This window comes from Malaclemys terrapin, chromosome 24, assembly GCF_027887155.1.
Source record: "Malaclemys terrapin pileata isolate rMalTer1 chromosome 24, rMalTer1.hap1, whole genome shotgun sequence".
Classification (NCBI taxonomy): domain Eukaryota; kingdom Metazoa; phylum Chordata; order Testudines; family Emydidae; genus Malaclemys; species Malaclemys terrapin.
The window spans coordinates 15,834,459-15,852,019 of NC_071528.1; the positions used below are offsets into that span (position 1 = coordinate 15,834,459).

At 45.8% G+C, this 17,561-nt stretch overlaps 1 protein-coding gene across 2 annotated transcripts in view; it reads right to left on the reverse strand.

Annotated features, from left to right (window-relative positions):
• UPF1 (UPF1 RNA helicase and ATPase) overlaps positions 1-1,749 on the reverse strand; it is a 28,413-nt gene extending 26,664 nt beyond the window's left edge. For both annotated transcript variants that reach the window (XM_054013720.1, XM_054013719.1), the window contains exon 1: positions 1,302-1,749. In XM_054013720.1, coding sequence (XP_053869695.1) covers positions 1,302-1,499 — 198 coding nt within the window. In that variant the 5' untranslated portion in view covers positions 1,500-1,749. The remainder of the gene's footprint in view (positions 1-1,301) is intronic.
• Between the last annotated feature and the right edge of the window lie 15,812 nt (positions 1,750-17,561).

Genomic DNA, 17,561 nt, shown 5'->3' on the forward strand with positions numbered 1-17,561 from the left:
AGTTGTACCCCCAATTCTGCCTTAGGCAGCTGTCAATTGTAGGAGAGACCAGAACTCTGAATAGAAGTCTTCATAAGTAAAGGGAGAAATGAAAGCGCGCACAATAGTCTTGAATCTTAAATTTATTTTAATAGCACTTCAATTCACCTTTTAATTCGCATTTTAATCTGTACATTGTTTACAAACAGCTCATTGTTGGTATTGGGATTATATCCGTATTTGCTTGTCTATGCAGTTTGTCCATGCAGTTAACTAATTTGCATGTTCTGTGATCTTTTTAAATATTACAGCAAATTATGAAGCTTCAGATTTTTTTTAAGAACAGCAATGTAATTTTTTTGCCACATACAGAGCCATAAAATCTAAATTAATGTTACCCTCAATTATAGTATTTCATTGTGTACATCAAAAAGAACAGGAGTACTTGTTTCAGAGTAGCAGCCGTGTTAGTCTGTATCCGCAAAAAGAACAGGAGTACTTGTGGCACCTTAGAGACTAACAAATGTATTAGAGCATAAGCTTTCGTGGACTACAGCCCACTTCTTCGGATGCTCTAATAAATGTGTTAGTCTCTAAGGTGCCACGAGGACTCCTGTTCTTTTTGCGGATACAGACTAACACGGCTGCTGCTCTGAAACTTTTCTTTCACTCACTATTCCAAGAAAATCCTGCTTTTCCAATATCCATAAACACACCACACAAGGTGGTCTATTAACTGCTATCACATTTCCCTAAATATATTTCCTATTTGGCCGATGACATTCGGAAAGCCTCTGAACTTCATTCCCAGGTTGTGACAGGCCCATACAGACAAGCCCACAACAAACCAGCTTAGCAACAACGCAACTGGAAAAGAGGCGTTTAGAAACGTGAACTGGTTTCCACGAGGGGGTTGCCTCGAAAATAAATGTCAAAGCCGGGAAGTGACAAGTCGCGGGATGTTTCCTTGTTTCGCATGAGCTCGATGGGGGTTCGGCCCAGCGCCCCCCCAGAACGACACTGAGCTGCCGCAGGAAGTCACCGACTCTTCACCGTGACACCGGCCCCCGCCTCCGGCGCTGCCCCGCCCGGCCCGGCCATGTGTTTTCAGAGGCGAGAGGGGCCCGGGCCCCAGCGCGGCCCTCGCCCCCAGCTCTCCGGCGGGGCGAAGGGCGGAGAGGAGCCGCCTCGCCCGGCCCATGCCGGGAGGTGGGGCCGGGGTCTCCTCTCCCGGGCGCCACCCGGGACCCCCAGCCCAGCTCGGGGCGGGGGGGGGGGGGGGCGGTCTGCCCGGCCCACGCCCGCTCCCAGCGCGGACCCACCTGTGCCTCGATCGGTCCGGGCGGCCCCTGCCCCGGCCCCCCGTGCCCGGGCCCGGGCGGGGTCTGGGTCTGGCTGGGGAGGGTGAAGTCGGTGAACTCGAACTCGGAGCCCTGCGTGTCGGCGCCGAGCAGCTCGGCCTCCTCGGTGTCCAGGAAGGTGAGGGTCTGCGAGCTGGGGCCGTACGCCTCCACGCTCATGGCGGCGGCGCGGAGAGGAGCGGGCCCACCCCCCCCCCTCCGGCCGGCGGGGCCTCGCCTCACGGAGCGACGCGGACCCCTGGATCGGCCGCGCGCACCGGGCCGCGCGCCAACGAAGCAACCGTCGCCTTGGCCGGACGCAGCCGAATCAACTGGGTCGGGCCGCCGCGGGAGCGAGGCCCAGGCGCTAGGAGCGGAACAGGCCGGCCGCCGCAGCCGCGCGCCAGGCCAGGGTGACGCGGAACGCACAGGGGCGACGACGCGGCGCGCCCCGTACGCGGGGAGCCGTGACGTACGTACGTACGCACGCACACCCGGAGGGGGGGAGGGGAAAGGCGCGGGGGGTGGGGCCCGAGCGAGGCCATAACCGTAGGCCACGCCTCTCAGGGGGTGGGACCCTGTCACCCCGCCCCTCCCCCCAGGCAGTGGTGGGGGAGGGGATGGTCTCTCGCTGCCCCATGGGGGGGGGTCTTTAGCTGCCGCCCCAGGCAGTGGTGGGGGAGGGGAAGGTCTCTCGCTGCCCCATGGGGGGGGGAGGTCTTTAGCTGCCCCCATAGGCAGTGGTGGGGGAGGGGAAGGTCTCTCGCTGCCCCATGGGGGGGGAGGTCTTTAGCTGCCCCCGTAGGCAGTGGTGGGGGAGGGGAAGGTCTCTCGCTGCCCCATGGGGGGGGGGGTCTTTAGCTGCCCCCGTAGGCAGTGGTGGGGGAGGGGAAGGTCTCTCGCTGCCCCATGGGGGGGCGGGAGGTCTTTAGCTGCCCCCGTAGGCAGTGGTGGAGGAGGGGAAGGTCTCTCGCTGCCCCATGGGGGGGGGTCTTTAGCTGCCCCCATAGGCAGTGGTGGGGGAGGGGAAGGTCTCTCGCTGCCCCATGGGGGGGGGAGGTCTTTAGCTGCCCCCATAGGCAGTGGTGGGGGAGGGGAAGGTCTCTCGCTGCCCCATGGGGGGGGGGGAGGTCTTTAGCTGCCCCCATAGGCAGTGGTGGGGGAGGGGAAGGTCTCTCGCTGCCCCATGGGGGGGGGGAGGTCTTTAGCTGCCCCCATAGGCAGTGGTGGGGGAGGGGAAGGTCTCTCGCTGCCCCATGGGGGGGGGGAGGTCTTTAGCTGCCCCCATAGGCAGTGGTGGGGGAGGGGAAGGTCTCTCGCTGCCCCATGGGGGGGGGGAGGTCTTTAGCTGCCCCCATAGGCAGTGGTGGGGGAGCCATTATGATTTCTAAGGACTGGCCTGGCTATAGGATGGAGGATTCCATTGAGTTACAGAAGTGATTTAGACCTTAAGATTGAAAAGGACTTGCTTGTTATGACTTTTATCTATCTCGTATCCCTTCACACTACCGTGCCACTCTGACTTTTTTAATAATGAGGAGTAGTAGTGATGAGTTTTTAGCCTGCCAGTCATTCAGGGGAGTCCCTTCTTGTGAAAATAGAGCCAGACAACTAAGATAAGTTAGTCAAAGGAGCCACTAACCGTAAGAGACCGTATGAAAAACTGATTGAGGCAATAAGTCCCTGCTGCTATACTGTAATATGGCACCAAGTTAAGTCATTACATGAAGTTTCCACAGTTCAACAGTAACCCAGCACACACAGACTCAAGCGCCAGGTGTTTGTGTGTAAAGTATAAAATCAGGACTAGAGTTATTTTCAGTCCTTCAAGTCTCAAAGACCACTTCTCCTGTTTTACTAGCCTCACTATGTCTAGTCTTCCATGGAGAAGGATGTTAAAATGACATCATCAGGTTTTCATGACCTGGGACTTTCAAGGTACTTTCTGTTCTGTGTGCTATGACAGGAGAGTTATTGGGAAAGGGAACTGCCAGAGACTTACAGTACCTCTCTGTAGTTTACAACTTCCCCATTCTACAGAGGAGAGGAATAAATCAGGCTTGATCTATGCATCAGGAACAGCAGAGAGACAATTATCTGGGTCCGAGACTCCTCTAGACCTGGGCCCCGTTTCAGTCATGAAGCTCTGGACAATCATAGGTTTCTATGGATTTTCGTGAAAGAAGTGCTTGTGAATACACAATGGGAGGCTGTTGACAAGTGGGTAAACAAAACTAACAGAAACATTTCAAGCCAGTTTAGAGCTGAGAGTAAAAATCATACTCCCTCTGACTCAAAGTCTAGGCTTATCCCAAGGAGTTTGCCCACCACATAGAACCCCCTTGTGAAAGAAAAATCATGAATTTTATTCTGGTGAATGGCAACAGTCCAAACAGCACTGAAAACTTAAACCCTGTTTATCCACAACAGGCATGGCCTGGGCAGTTGCCATGCAAGCTTCTCCCATACTGTTCCCCAGTAATATACCTCAGCTGTGTTCTGGAGGGAGCCCATTTAAAACGGAGAGCATTGTCTTTTCTTCTGAGATTGCCAATAAAGGGAATAATTGTGGCAGTGGTTTTACAGTATAGAAACTGTGCCACTAGGAACTCGAGACCAACAACTCCTTTTACAGGGGTAAGTTTGGAAGGATTAGCTTTTTATCAGTAAATGTTGGTAAACATCAATTTCACTACACACACACACACCGCCGAAAAATATTTCCATCAATAATAAAAATTTACAGATAGGCAAAGGAAGAGAAATGCTGCTTGAGAACTTATTAGAGTTGGATCTAGGGATATTTACTTTGTATATTTTGACATGTCATGTTGACAATTTGTGTTTTAACAATTATAAACCTTTAGCTGTTTAAATCTCCACATCTACTATCATTAAGTAATTATTGTGTGACACCCCTCCTAATTTCCTGAAACTGTGAACATTTAAATAAAAATGCTTAAAACCCATAATTTTGCACAACTGTGAAAATATAAATTGATAAAAATTGAAGAAAAAAATGTTTAAAAATAAACTTTGATATTATCCATCAAAATTAAACACCATATTCCATTGGATGACAGCAATTAGGATTAGTTTATTATCAACCCAGGCCAGATTCACCTGGTGGCCTAGAGGTTTTGAAAGATTTTGCATCCTATTTGCAAACCAGTAACCCTTTCATTTTTCTGTAGACCCTCCTTTTAATTTTGGAGAGAAGTTGTTTGCCCTCTGTTTTGGGAAGCTGTGACTTCTGAAGCAGAAAAGTTTAAAACGACACTGACTACAGGCTTCCAGATTCATGGACTAAGGTCGGTACAAATTAGTCTCATTCTCAGTTCAGTTGTCCAGTGTTACAGGATAGTCTGAATGATCAATTTCTTGTGATTCCCTGATGGGTGATAGTAGAGTGAAGCTGAAAGAGGGAGCAATTCTTCAGAATTCTGGCTTACAAAGCATGGGGGTCGGATGAAGCAAAATTGGTGCATCTACAAACACCCAGTTTGTTCCCTGAGCTCATACAACAGCACAATTGTGAAAGAACAGTAAATCCTACTTCAGCTTCAAAGCTATTTGTTGTAGAATGCTGGAGAGGAAAATTAGGAAGTCAAGTGGGCTGCTCGTTTGGTTTCATCACCCAAAATGCCCTTCCATCCTTTGGCTGTTTTACAGCATCATCAATGTCTGAGTTCTGGGAACAGATCTAAAGGTTTGGAGCACTGCTGATAGATGTCTTGATTCCCGCCCCCCCCCCCCCCCCGTATCCTACATAAAATGGAAGATAAACATGGACTTTAACAGGTCATTTGGAAAGTGTAAACAATACTGCTGGCACAAGAGAGCCCATGGTGAATTTTGCAGCTGGTACAGCTTCTGAACTGGGAGCATCAATGTTGGCTATGTCCTCCTGCAAAATCAGGCTGCTGTCTAAGGTGCTGAAATGGGAGGGCTGCAAAGGAAGTTCTCCAGTCCCCCACCCCTTCAAAGTTGGTTCAGTCTCTCCAGGGCCCAAATAACAGGGAGTAAACCATAGTGAGCCAGGTATTTGGGTACCTTTTGCTCACTTTGACATGTGTAGACAAGGCTCACCCAAACCAAACTGGTAATTAACCAAGAGCCTGATGGCCACCCCTGAACTGTGTAAAATAGAGGAGACTGCCATTGCTATGTTAGTGAATGTGAAGATGTGGCCAGTGAGGACTGTAGGTTATGATTTCAGCAAAAGAACAGTTTGGCAATATCGCCCAAACCACAGAGCATTCCTGCTGGGACCCGTACTCTCGACGGACTGCACTACTATATTTAAGATGAGCATGTCTGTGGGCTGCATCACGGAATTTCCATGGCTACATTTGTCCTGTGATCCACACTTCAACCAATTGCACTGTTAACCGTAAGTTTATCTTTAAATTCTGTGCTCGTGCAGGGTTGATGGCCACTCACGGAATCTTTAGTCTTCCTTGCTACATACCCAACATCAAATTAAGGAAAGTAAAGCTCTGGAAAGTTAGAGCACAATCTTTGGAGAAGTCATTATTCTTTACCATTATTATCAGCTAGTTTTTATATGCAGTGCTCAGTAAGATGGAGCTGTGCAGGAAGCAGACATGGATGGATTTCTTTTTGCAAAAGATGTTTGATGTTTGCTAATTGCATGCTTCAGTGTGCAAGATGGTTTCATTTGTTTATGGTTCCCCACTATCTACCCAAACAGATGATTATAAAGGTATCTGCTAATTGTAGCTATACAAGTGATATATACAACAGTTCATCTGTTAGTTAGTGCAGATAACTCAAGCCACTTTCAGAATCGCCAGCTTTTGCCACGATTTCCCTCGACACATTTCACTCCAAAGACACATGAATGCTGGGATTTGATAACATCCCCCATTCAGAGAAAACAAGCTGTTATGAAAAGAAGAAGCTGATTGGTCTCTGAAAACTCCAAGCCGTGGAGACAGTGTCAGGAAGTGTCACCATGACGTGAAATGTTCAGAGCCAATAGACATGAATGTGAAAAATCGCAAAAAAACAGCTTGTTTGAAATGACAGCCAAAGAATCCAAGCAATTTTATCTGGGAAGCAAACAACCCAGGGTGAGGGGACCACAGACATTTGAGATGTATCATTTTGTTAATGCAAAATGACTGAATTTCAGACTGGCCCATATCATTCAACTCTCCTTTTCAGACCTATGTTTACTTCTGTCCCATCAGATGTAACTGTTGTCTCTCATTTTCTAATGATAAATTATTGGTGGACAGTGCTCAGCTGTGTAACTGAAGTTATAGAAAATGATATTGATGCCAAAGATATGAACCCCACATTCTTTTAATTTGCTTGTGTGGCTATGTTCCTCATTTTTGGACTTCATCTCCAGTTTCCTGTTTGAAGTCAGCCCCATCCAAAAGACGGAGCATCCATATTTGTGTGTGTGATGGAGCCTAGCAACAGCCCTTAGCAACAGCATGCTATCAGCAGAGACATCCAACATCAGTTGAAGTGGCTCCAGGAAGGGGAAGGTTAGGGATGGTAAATTGCTACAGAAGATACCATTGTCTGTTCTAATTATTAACAACAGTGCTGCTTTCCCACTCCCATCGCTTCATCGAAACAGTAATTGTTCAGATGCGTGCATAGTATGGAGCATAATACATTCATGTCACAAAAATTGTGTAACACATGCTGATGAGATAATTTTTGAGAAAGAGAAATAACCCCTCTCAGACTCTCTTTAAAGAAAGGTTCTGAATTCTTCTCCCTGGTTTAGCTTTGGAAACGTTCCCACTTTGGAGAACACTAGCACCAAGAAAAGATGAACAATTAATTTCAGCAACGAGAATCTGGAATGGCTTCTTCCATCAGATGTCTCACTTTCTCCCTGTCCACCTCTTTCTTTACCTGTTCTCACTCCCCACTCCCAGAGTTATGCGGATTTCTCTTATGCTTCTTAGTATGTCTGTGATTTTCCCACTAGAGATCTGGTGCTGCCAGTTTTCCCTCATTTTTATTTATAGTGCGCATGTTCACGTACACACACACACACACCATTTGGGTTGGTGACATTCATATGATAAAGAATGATGTAATGAATTACAGAATTGCAGGGCCATGTAATAAATTAATTTATCATGCACATTTAACCACTTAATCTTTTCTCTCTCTGCTCTGTCATTTTCATTTCTTTGCTTAGGCATCTCTTTCTTCCTCCCTTTCTTTCTTATTAACTGAATTGATTTTTATTTTTAATTATTCATTGTTTTTAACCTATAACAAAATACATCCTTCCTCTTGTAATCTTGTAAAGTTTGTTGCACAGCTTGGCTGCAGTGAATACCTCCTGGTCTTTCATTACTCAGATCAAGTTTCTGTGTCAAAATATACTGGGGAAATTTCAATATCAAAGAATCTTGAAAACAGAAACATAAAATAGCAGCAATGGAGCAAATTTGGGGTTTTGAAGTAAATAAACTAGCTACCATTGCAGATGCTGCAATACTACTTCTCCACCACAAGAGGGACATAAAAGGACATCAGTGTAGTATTGGCAGTGACCGAGAACAGCTCTGTGCAGATACATAGCAATGTATATTTTCTTTTTGTTTGGAAGGTTACTCTGGGATAATAATTTTTCTTTCTATAGTCCCTTTCATCCCAAACAATCCCAAAGTGCTTTACAGATGTGAGAAACTGTGATAATGATTAATAAGTAAAGTGGTTCTTTTCTCAAGCCTTCATACCTGTAGCTTGTCCTCACCTTTTTACTTTTGGAAAGTCAGCTGTAGTATTGGGTCATGCAGGCGTTGGGTTGGCCACGCGGCTTGGTCAGCAGCAGCCACTAGGTGGCAGCTCTGGTGTTCTCCGGCAGCGCCCTGCAGCTGGCGCTGCGGTCACTGGTGCAAAGGGCTCCTTGGTTGGGCTCTGGCTGGTGAAGCTGGGGGTGGGGGGCTGCCCTGAGTGCAGTGGGGGGAGATAGGGCTGAGACAGCAGCACAGTTGCTCCCGTCCAGTGCTGCCTGCAGTGTCCGTCTGTGTTCTGTGTCTAAACCTACAGGAACATCTCTAATAGGTCTGTGGACTAGAAGGTGGCTAGTCTTTGTATTTGTCTTCCATGGGTTTAGGCTGATGGTGGAACTGTCCCGAGGAGCCCAGATCTCATATTATTTCAGCCTGTAAGTGGCTCCTTGAGACAAAAGAAGCCTTAGAAAAAACGAACAAATGTCAAGGTTTATTGGGTTCCTGGGAACTCAAAAGCACAGCCCTAGCATGTGCTACACTGTACTTAATGCACAGTGATATTCAAACTCATGTAATCTTTGCACCCCAGTGACTTCAGTGCAGTGTTACCCCCGCCACAATTCGACTATGTGGCACATTCTGGGGGTGCCTCTTTGGCTGCTGAAAGCGGGGTCGAAACTCTTTGGCAGGAAGCACACTGTAGTGCCCATGGGAGACAGAGCATAGCTAGGAGGCAGCAGAAAAGTCAACCTTCCCCATTGTGCAAATGTTTAGCAGTCCCATGAGGCCTGGATGAATAGTCATGTGCAGCTCTGGAACATTCATCCTCACAGCTTGTCCCAGGAGACAGGGCAATTGCTTGGCTAAGCGGAGAGAGGGTGGGGCTATTTATGTGAGTTATATGATCAAGTTATTTAGGCATTTTTGATGATTTTACCCTAAGTCCCATTTTCAAAAGTGACTTGGGTACTTAAGAGCCTGTCACTTTTGTAGATGGGACTTAAGTGTTTTGAAAAATGTACCCTTAGTCAGTAAATGGCTCTGCTGTGTTAGCTGCAACAGTGTGTGTGTGTGCGCACACATGTGTATATATATGTATATGTAAAATATTAAAACAAACACCAAAATCAGGGGGGATCTACTGAATACAAGTGACTATGTACATGTTCCTTGCAGACAGAGAGCGCACAAATTTCTTTAGACTCCTCTCTCTGTGTCTTCCTTTTTACCTGGACAGCCCCAGAGAAGATCCACCAGAACAAGAGAAACCAACAACAGGGTGAAGAAGTTATTTCTCCTTTCTGATCTCCTTTTATGCTCCCCATGGGGTTTTTCAGTACCTGTTGTGGTTAATTGAATTCTGGTGAAGGGCAGATCTAGAGAGCGATGTCCCACGTTTATCTGCGGAATGCGTACTTACTACACGGGCAGTGGAAGCTTCTTGTATATATCCTCACCATGTGAATGTGCTCTAATACTGCCCTTGTAAGGATATCAAAAGGCAGTTCAGTCTCCATAGCCTATACAACCCCTGGCCCTTCTGCTGAGCTTGCTAGTGGGGGTTCCAGTTCTGATGTAGATATTTAGCCACTGGGAGCTGAACTCAGATACACCAACCAATTTCATGTAAGGACCACTGACCAGTCAAACAACTTTTAATCACTGCCAACCTGATCTGGATTTGAACTGATGACCTAAGCTCCCCTATGGAAACTAACTGTGTGTAGATATACCCCAGCACTCTGTTGCAGGAGTGAGGCCTATAGAGGGTGGACTGGTTTAGCTTCCTTCAATTTTCACATTGCCTGTGAATGCTGGGGCCACCAATCTTTGAAATTTGAGATGTAACATGTTTGGGGACCAAGCTGGTACTTGGGTAGCAGGCAGATAAAACTGGTGCAACCCCCTGATTTCTGAGTACCCTCACTTTTCTCAGTTTGCTTCCCCATCTTCATCTTACCTGAATGTTATTTGGTTCTTCATATCAAATGCTATCCACTCTCATCTAAGTGTTTTATGAATGGATGGTGATCCTTGTGTCAATTAATTTCATATGCACGCTGGTATAAATCCCTTGTGTGCTTCTCTCTTGATTAGTTCTAAAAACAGCCTTGGAAATATGAAGAGCCTTTCTCAAAGCAAATTTGTTTTGCTAAGAATGGTGAGCTAAAATCATCTCTGTGGTAAACCCATTGAAGCCAATATATTTTCTGTATTAATCTGCTCAGAGAGTAATACAGTTCACTAACAGAAATAAGAATGGTATCACCCTTTTATATACCATTTTTGGTTAATAGTCACTATAATATTACAGGGAGAAGAGTTTTGTGTTTATTTGCAGTTATGAGGGAAGCTGAAATAAAGATATTTAATTTTACATTATAACTATACAGAGCACAATACTGAACCTGTAACCCTTCAGAGCCACAAAACATTAAAGGGACTTTTTCAAGTATCTTTAGGCTGAACATTTAAGTTTTGCATGAAAAGGACTTTACAAAAGATGTTTTCTTGAACTAAAGTCATTTCCATGAAAACAGATACTTTTGTGAATGCAGAAGTTTCCCTAAAGCATTGGAAACCTGAACGTAACAGCAGATGTAGCCCAGCTGTGTTCTCAGAGGCACCAGCAGTGGAGCAGAGCCCATTACTGTAGAACTTTCTTCCACCTGAGATCTTGCAGCCTGCAATGTGGTGTAAGAATTCTCTTTTCCAAAGGGATTCCCAGCGCTACAACATAGCCATGGAAGGTGCTCCTGAAGCCAGTCACACGTAAGTAGCTTAAAAAATGTGGGGAAGGAGGAAGGGAGAAAAGAGACCTTGACAGCTAGTTGAACTCCTGAAGAATCATTCTCTTTGTAATGTGTCTATGTATAGGTAACAGTGCCTAGGCACTATGGTGGTGAGTGCCATAAAAAGGCATTCAGTAATAATGCCAGTCAATGAAACGAGTTATAAATACAGAGTGCTGCACAGTGGTGTACCTCAGTCCCTCCAGTTCTGTGGGGCAGGTAATAGTCTAGTCTCTTGTGGGCTGTGATACTTTGGTCTAATTTCAGGTGTTGAGTTTAGTGTGTAGGTATGGGGTGGTCCTGGTGGCCTGTGATAGACAGGAGGTCAGACTAGATGATCCCTTTTGGCCTTAAACTCTCTGACAAATCTAATTTCACTTTCCAAGGGCAGGGAATGAGAACATGTTAACAAAGAGCATAAACTGTGAAGTCAAGTTAGTTTTAAAAATATCAGCAATGCAGGGAAATATTTCTTTCAATGTAGGATTCCCCCCCCCCCCCCCCCCCCCGGCAATATCCCTTTTAACAAATCCTCATTATCCCCCTCTCAAGTGAAAGCTGTGGAATAACTGAGCATCTGCACAGGTTTCCCTAAGTCAGGGGATAAGTAAATATCTGTGTAGCATAAATAAACAGCTCCCATCCAGGTGTTCCTGGTGACCATCACAAGTAAAATGTGTCTGCTAGCAACCAGAGGTCTCATAGGAGAGTGCTTCTTCAGCCTGTTTAAAAATTGAGTAACTCATTAGGGGACAATCTCCATCTGGAACTGTCTGAGGACATGCTACAGCTTTCCTGCTAGCTGTACTACACTTACTCTAGGGTGACCAGCTGTCCTGATTTTATAGGGAAAGTCCCGATTTTTGGGTCTTTTCTTATATAGGCTCCTATTACCCCCCACCCCCTGTCCTGATTTTTCACACTTGCTGTCAGGTCACCCTAACTTACTCCCTTCTGTAGATCTGTAGGTTCAAGCCTTATCCCAAGCAATCACAATGTTAAAACAGTTCTTAAGTTAGGGAATGAAAGTGGAAGAAACTCCTCAAGAATAAACATACAAGTTTTGTCCTCATCTCTCTAGTTAAAATTGGGTGAACTGAATTATGGAATGGCCTTCTTTTCAGTGATTGCCACAAATCAGTTTGCTACCAGAAAGGACTGGCCTTTTCAAGTTCAAGGAAATTTACTGGAAATATGGGGATACTTTCAAGTAGTAGCTTGAGAGAAGCTGTTGCCTACTGACGTTAGCTCTTTGTACAAGGTCAATTGCATAGAAAAAAATGTGGGAATGAAGCAGAATTGTCTGAAAATATTGTTTCCCAAAGGGGCATTATGGGTTCTTCAAGTGGGATTTAAAACAAAAAAACAACAAGCTACCCTTATCTGAGTTTACTTTTTTTTTAAGTTCTTGATTCACTAAGAGACTGTATATTTTCTTTGTTTTAATGTCTGGGCACTTATCTGAGCAGATGGTGAGCAGTGAGGTTATTTCAATGTAATGTAGAACCTGACACCACATACAGGGTTTTTATGTTTGTTTGAATTTCAAGAGCTGATGGATCATCTGTGATTCTCCCTTCTGTTTCTGTGGAGGAAAGAAAATAAGAATAGTGGGTTTAAATTCTCCTTGGTGTCTCATTTAAGATTGTAAATACTTCAAATTGTAGCAACATGATTTGTGATTATGGAGACAGCTTTCTTCCTCTTCAAATCTCTGACTGCCTTAGAGATTTGTTTTTAACTTTGATGCGGTGTAGTCTGCACAGAGGTTAAATCTAAACTTGGCTTTTGCAAGTGATGTCTTGAGAGAGAATTACATTTCAAAAACAATATTTTTTGAGTCACACCCTGCGTTTTTCATTACTAGTTGTTGCTGTGTTTCAGCCTAGAGTGTAACTGAATAACATCTTTACTTGGAATGTATGCATAGAATGGAAATATCCTTCTCCTGCTGTGGGAGAAATCTGTTAATTTGGCAGTTGTGTTAAAAATGAAATAATGCAAGGAGTTCATTAATTAGCTGCATTACCCTCTGGCTTTGCCAATTCTGTATCTAAACTCTTCTGAAAGTTGTAAATGTAATAATGTATATTTAACCATATGACGTGTCAGTATTACTTATACTGAGTTAGCACTTCCAATCCCATTGTGGGAGACACTGTACAAGCATGTAGGGCAGTCCTTTCCCCGAAGAGCCTACAGCTTAAGGCCCTGATCCCACAATCCCTTGATCAACATGGGTGAACCCGTACAGCTGCAATAGCACATGCTAATACAGACCACACATTCCCCATCTTGAGCTGCGACCTGTCCTGACTTCTTGACTGGCATCTCAGATAAGTGCAGACCCCACCAAGTAAACAAATTTTTTTCCTTCTGCAGTTGTTCTATCTTCACAAAATCAATGTAAACTCTTCTACACCATGGTAATATTGCTAATCCTGATGTTCTCTGTTGTCCTGTTGCTGTTTCTTCCCAACCCCCAACAAACCAAAGCTAGAGATGAGGAAGAGAGAGAAAGCAGGAGAGCACACAAGGAGTTACAGTACAGGTTTGCCAGTCTAAAAGCCCTTCTAATACAGAACTGCCAATCCCCCTAGGAAGTATTATTCCTGCTGTCCCAAGGGCCTGTGCAGGACAGCAGGAGATTGGATGTGTAAGCCAGGTTTTGGGATAGGGAGGCTGACTCTTAGAGGAAAGAATGTGTTTGCCATACAGAATGTTGATCTCCCAGAACGTTGTGGGTTTGAGAGGGATCCAAACCAGCTCTGTACGTAGGTCATGAATGGTTCCAGTATGCCATGCATTGCCTCCCAGAAATCATCTTCTCCCGAAGTGAACCTGGGCCATTTGTGGAACTTGATCAAACAGGACTCGACAGGATCCCGAACCCAGTGAGATCCAAGATTTTAACTGTACTCATGAGAGTGGATGTCTCATATGGCTAGAGTGTCAACTTCCTGAACCAGGACCTGAACTGCAGTGGGTTTTCCCCTGACTCCCAGAAGCAATGTTTCAGAATATTAACTGAGGGTTTCATCTAGTTCTCTTGTTTTGGGGGTCACTGTTTGGCACCTCTCCTTCCAGTACAATGGGGCTGTCCATACATTACATAATGCATTAGTGGATGGGTGGGTCCTTAACGTTGTATGTTTCTTTCAGTGTTACCAGAGGTCGGTGGATCTTAAATACAAAACATTTCTTGGAGATTTTCATGAACAGCCCCAATCTTACCTCCCACTGGTCAGATGCCGAGCCACAGTCATGTAGGAGCAGAGATTCCCCTCTGAGATGCTGCTGCACAGGGACTGGCAACAAGGGGCTGCTAAAGGCTGATGCAGTGTGACCCACCCAACACCTTCATTCCATACCTTGAGGACCGTGACACTACAGCCCTGTGTGGGTACAAAATCTGTATCCGCATCCGATCTGTGATCCACACACGTGAGATCCATGGCTATAAAGCAGATATCCGTAGATTTGTGGGGTTCTACGTGGCACCTTTGGGGGACAATTTCTGAGCCCCAACAAAACTGGAGCACGAATAGTCCCAAAGCGCTGATCCTCCTTTGGGTCATCTGGGTCCCCAGTTGTTCCATAAACGAGATGAAGAAGCAGGACACTCAAACAGTGAACGAATAACTGGAAGGGAAATAAAAGTGCCACGAAGAAATGGAAACATAAGCAGGGCACCTCTGTGTCATGCCAGACAGGCCAGCAAATGCTACAAGGGGTGTCTTGTGAGACTCATGCAGCAGTAGCTGGTGCAAGCTCCATAATTAGGAGTAATCTGTTTGCATTTCTTGGTGCTGAGCTAGGCCCATGGCAACACTAACTCATCACAGAGTCTGGGACGTGGTAGACTTGGGCTGTCTGTACCAGAAAATTACCTGGCTTGACTTATGACCAAATAGAAGCATTACTTGGAGCTGTTGCTGAGCTCTGGTCCAGAAATCCCTGAACCTTGCTTATGTCACATGGAAAAAACAAGAGGGGAGAGAATCTTTTTATGCACTTGCTGGAAAACATTTATTAAAGAGATAAAATGTCACTGAACTTTAACTTGGGCCTCAATCTCCTCCCATGGCTTGTGGTTTCAGATGCTGCACCAAGGCAGAATGAAGGCACCATGTGGTTAGCTTTTTGGGAAACAGATGGCATGCTGGTCATTGACAAAGGATTTAACATATTATAGGCCACCTTACTGGCAACAGATTTGCATGTGATTCTGTTGGAAGACAGGCTCGCAAATGGAACTTGAAGGAAGGTTGGCAGAGCCATAATTCTAAGTGGCACTTGAACAATGCCTTTAACCCCCCCCTTCCCCCCCCCACCTCACTGAATGCATTGGGCAGTGGACTCCTGTGGACCAAGATCAGCACCAGGCCACTGGCCAAAACATATCAGGACATGAGGAAATACTTTCTGCGTTAGGAGAGGAACTTGCACAATATAACAGATGGCTCATAGAAAGTCCAATGCCGTGCAGGGCAGAAGAGAAAAGGGCTCCAACAGAAATTGGAAGATCTTTTTAAAAAAAAAAAAACCACCGAAACAAAACCCAGTAACTCCCCCAGATCTGGGGATTAGTGGAATTTGGAGGGAAGGAAGCTGGTGCATCCTTTTCAAGTGACAAGTGCATTCATCTGCAAGCAGACCACGCGTTGCTGGTTTTGAAGTTAGAAGCCAAATCCTGGGCTGATAGGAACACCACAGAAATTGCACATTCATTCTAGGGCAGAGTGGCTTTTCATGTTACTCTAACATAAGTGGTGGAAATGGGTCCTACCCAGAGCCCATCTATAGCTCTCCTTTGTCATGATGTCTGAACACTGGTGGGTGGAATAAAACTCTGAGGATCCTTGTCCCAGAGGTGAGCAGACTTTGCCATGGGATGTTGCCTGCCGTTGGCATGCTTATTGCATAGGTATGTGGCTGCCGGCTCAGGCTTTCAGCTCATGCGCTGGGAGAGCAAAGTGCGATAGATGGAAGAACTGGTTTACATAAAGAACTGACCTGAACCGTTGCCAGAATCTCAAATTGATCTTGAACCTTTTCCCTGGAGCTTAGAAAAATATGGTTGGTTGATTTTCCCTCCGCCCTGCACATTGTGTTCTTCCTTTTGGCTCTCCTGGAAGCAGAAATGCTGAGATACCACTTGGAGGGGTTGTTCTTATGGTATATCTGGCTTGAGGAGGATCAGGAAGCACCAGAAGTCCTGTGAGAACCTGATTTTGTAAGATTCTGACCCAGTTATGGAAACACAATTGGTTTGAATTTATGGGTTCTTTAATCCCAACATCTGGAATTTAACCAGTTACTTGTGAGTAACTGTCTTCCAGGTACTACCTCCTCATGTAGCATAGGAATCTCAGTGTGCATGGCTGAGTGGCTGGTCTGCTTTGCATGAGACACTAGACATGAATCGATCTCCTTTTTGTGCTGTTACAGCGGGGACTGTTCTTCCTGCATACCACTAGAGGCCACCGCAAACCTCATTTTAAAAAAAGGGCACCAACTGGAATACATGGCAAATAGCTCGGTGTTTTATAGGGAGAATCTGGGGACATAACTGGAACTTGGATCTCCCTAGGACAATTTCTCTGCCAGATGAGTTAAAGGAGCAGCTCCCAGATGTAAGTACAAGCCTGCAGGTCAGATTTTACAAAGTAGTTAGGGTCAGACCTGTCCACTGCTTGGATGGGGTGGGAGAACTCCTGGGAAATCCCAGGTGTTGCTACCCACTTTCCTGGGTAAGTGGGGTTTCCCTGGGAAACATGCTGACCATCTGTTTGCTTTACTTTTTCATATAAGCAGGAAGTCAAGAGTCACGCAGAGACCACCCCCTCAGCCTCTCCCCTGACTCCTGCTTTGCCATTAAAATCTGTCTCTCGCTAGATCTTTGGTGACCATGCTGGTTGTTCAGCTCAGGCATGGTGTTTCCTTGAATTGTGTGTGTTTGGCTGAAAGAAGTGGTAGATAGAATGTCTGGCACGGAGAAGGGCTTGAAGATTGAAAAGCTGTCAAGTAGAGGAGAGACAAGGCATGTAAAGAGGACTCTCAAATTCACCCTATGATAGGTGTTTCTCTGCTTGACCTCTACTGCCTTTGTTAGGAACGCAGTACCTCTTATACGCACGGTGTTTTGGCTGTAGCCGAGACTGCTAAGAGGAACTGACTGCTGTGTTAGCTGGAGATCGGCCTTTGTGGGAGGGAAAAACCCTAAAAACCGAGTTCATGGGACCAACACTAGGTTTATTTATGGAATTAAAATTAGAGCAAGCCTGGAGCTGGAGGTGAGTGGGGGCTTGCGCCTGTCTAACCCTGGGATCCACAAAGTGGCTTTGATGAGATGGGAATCGGTCCTGAATCTTCACCCAAACCGCCACACTGAATCTTTTAGTGCTGAAAATAAATAAATAAATAAAAGCATTTCCTTGCCAGCGCCAGGTGGGCCAGGAGAAGGAAGGGCCAGGTCATTCTTGCATGGTTTCTGGCCTGATATTTTTGCAGATTTGAGCGGTTTGGCTAAGCCTCAAGGCTCCAAGCATCTGGAGGCCACCTGTCACTAGTGAGTCTATGCAGATGTGCTCCATCTTGTGCACCTCTCCAGGGAGACAGCGTTATGCTCTTCACCTGGAGGATGTTGCAGACTGGATTTTTCTTCTCTTTTGTGAATGATACACAAAAAGGCCCAAATTACAAACCCGCCA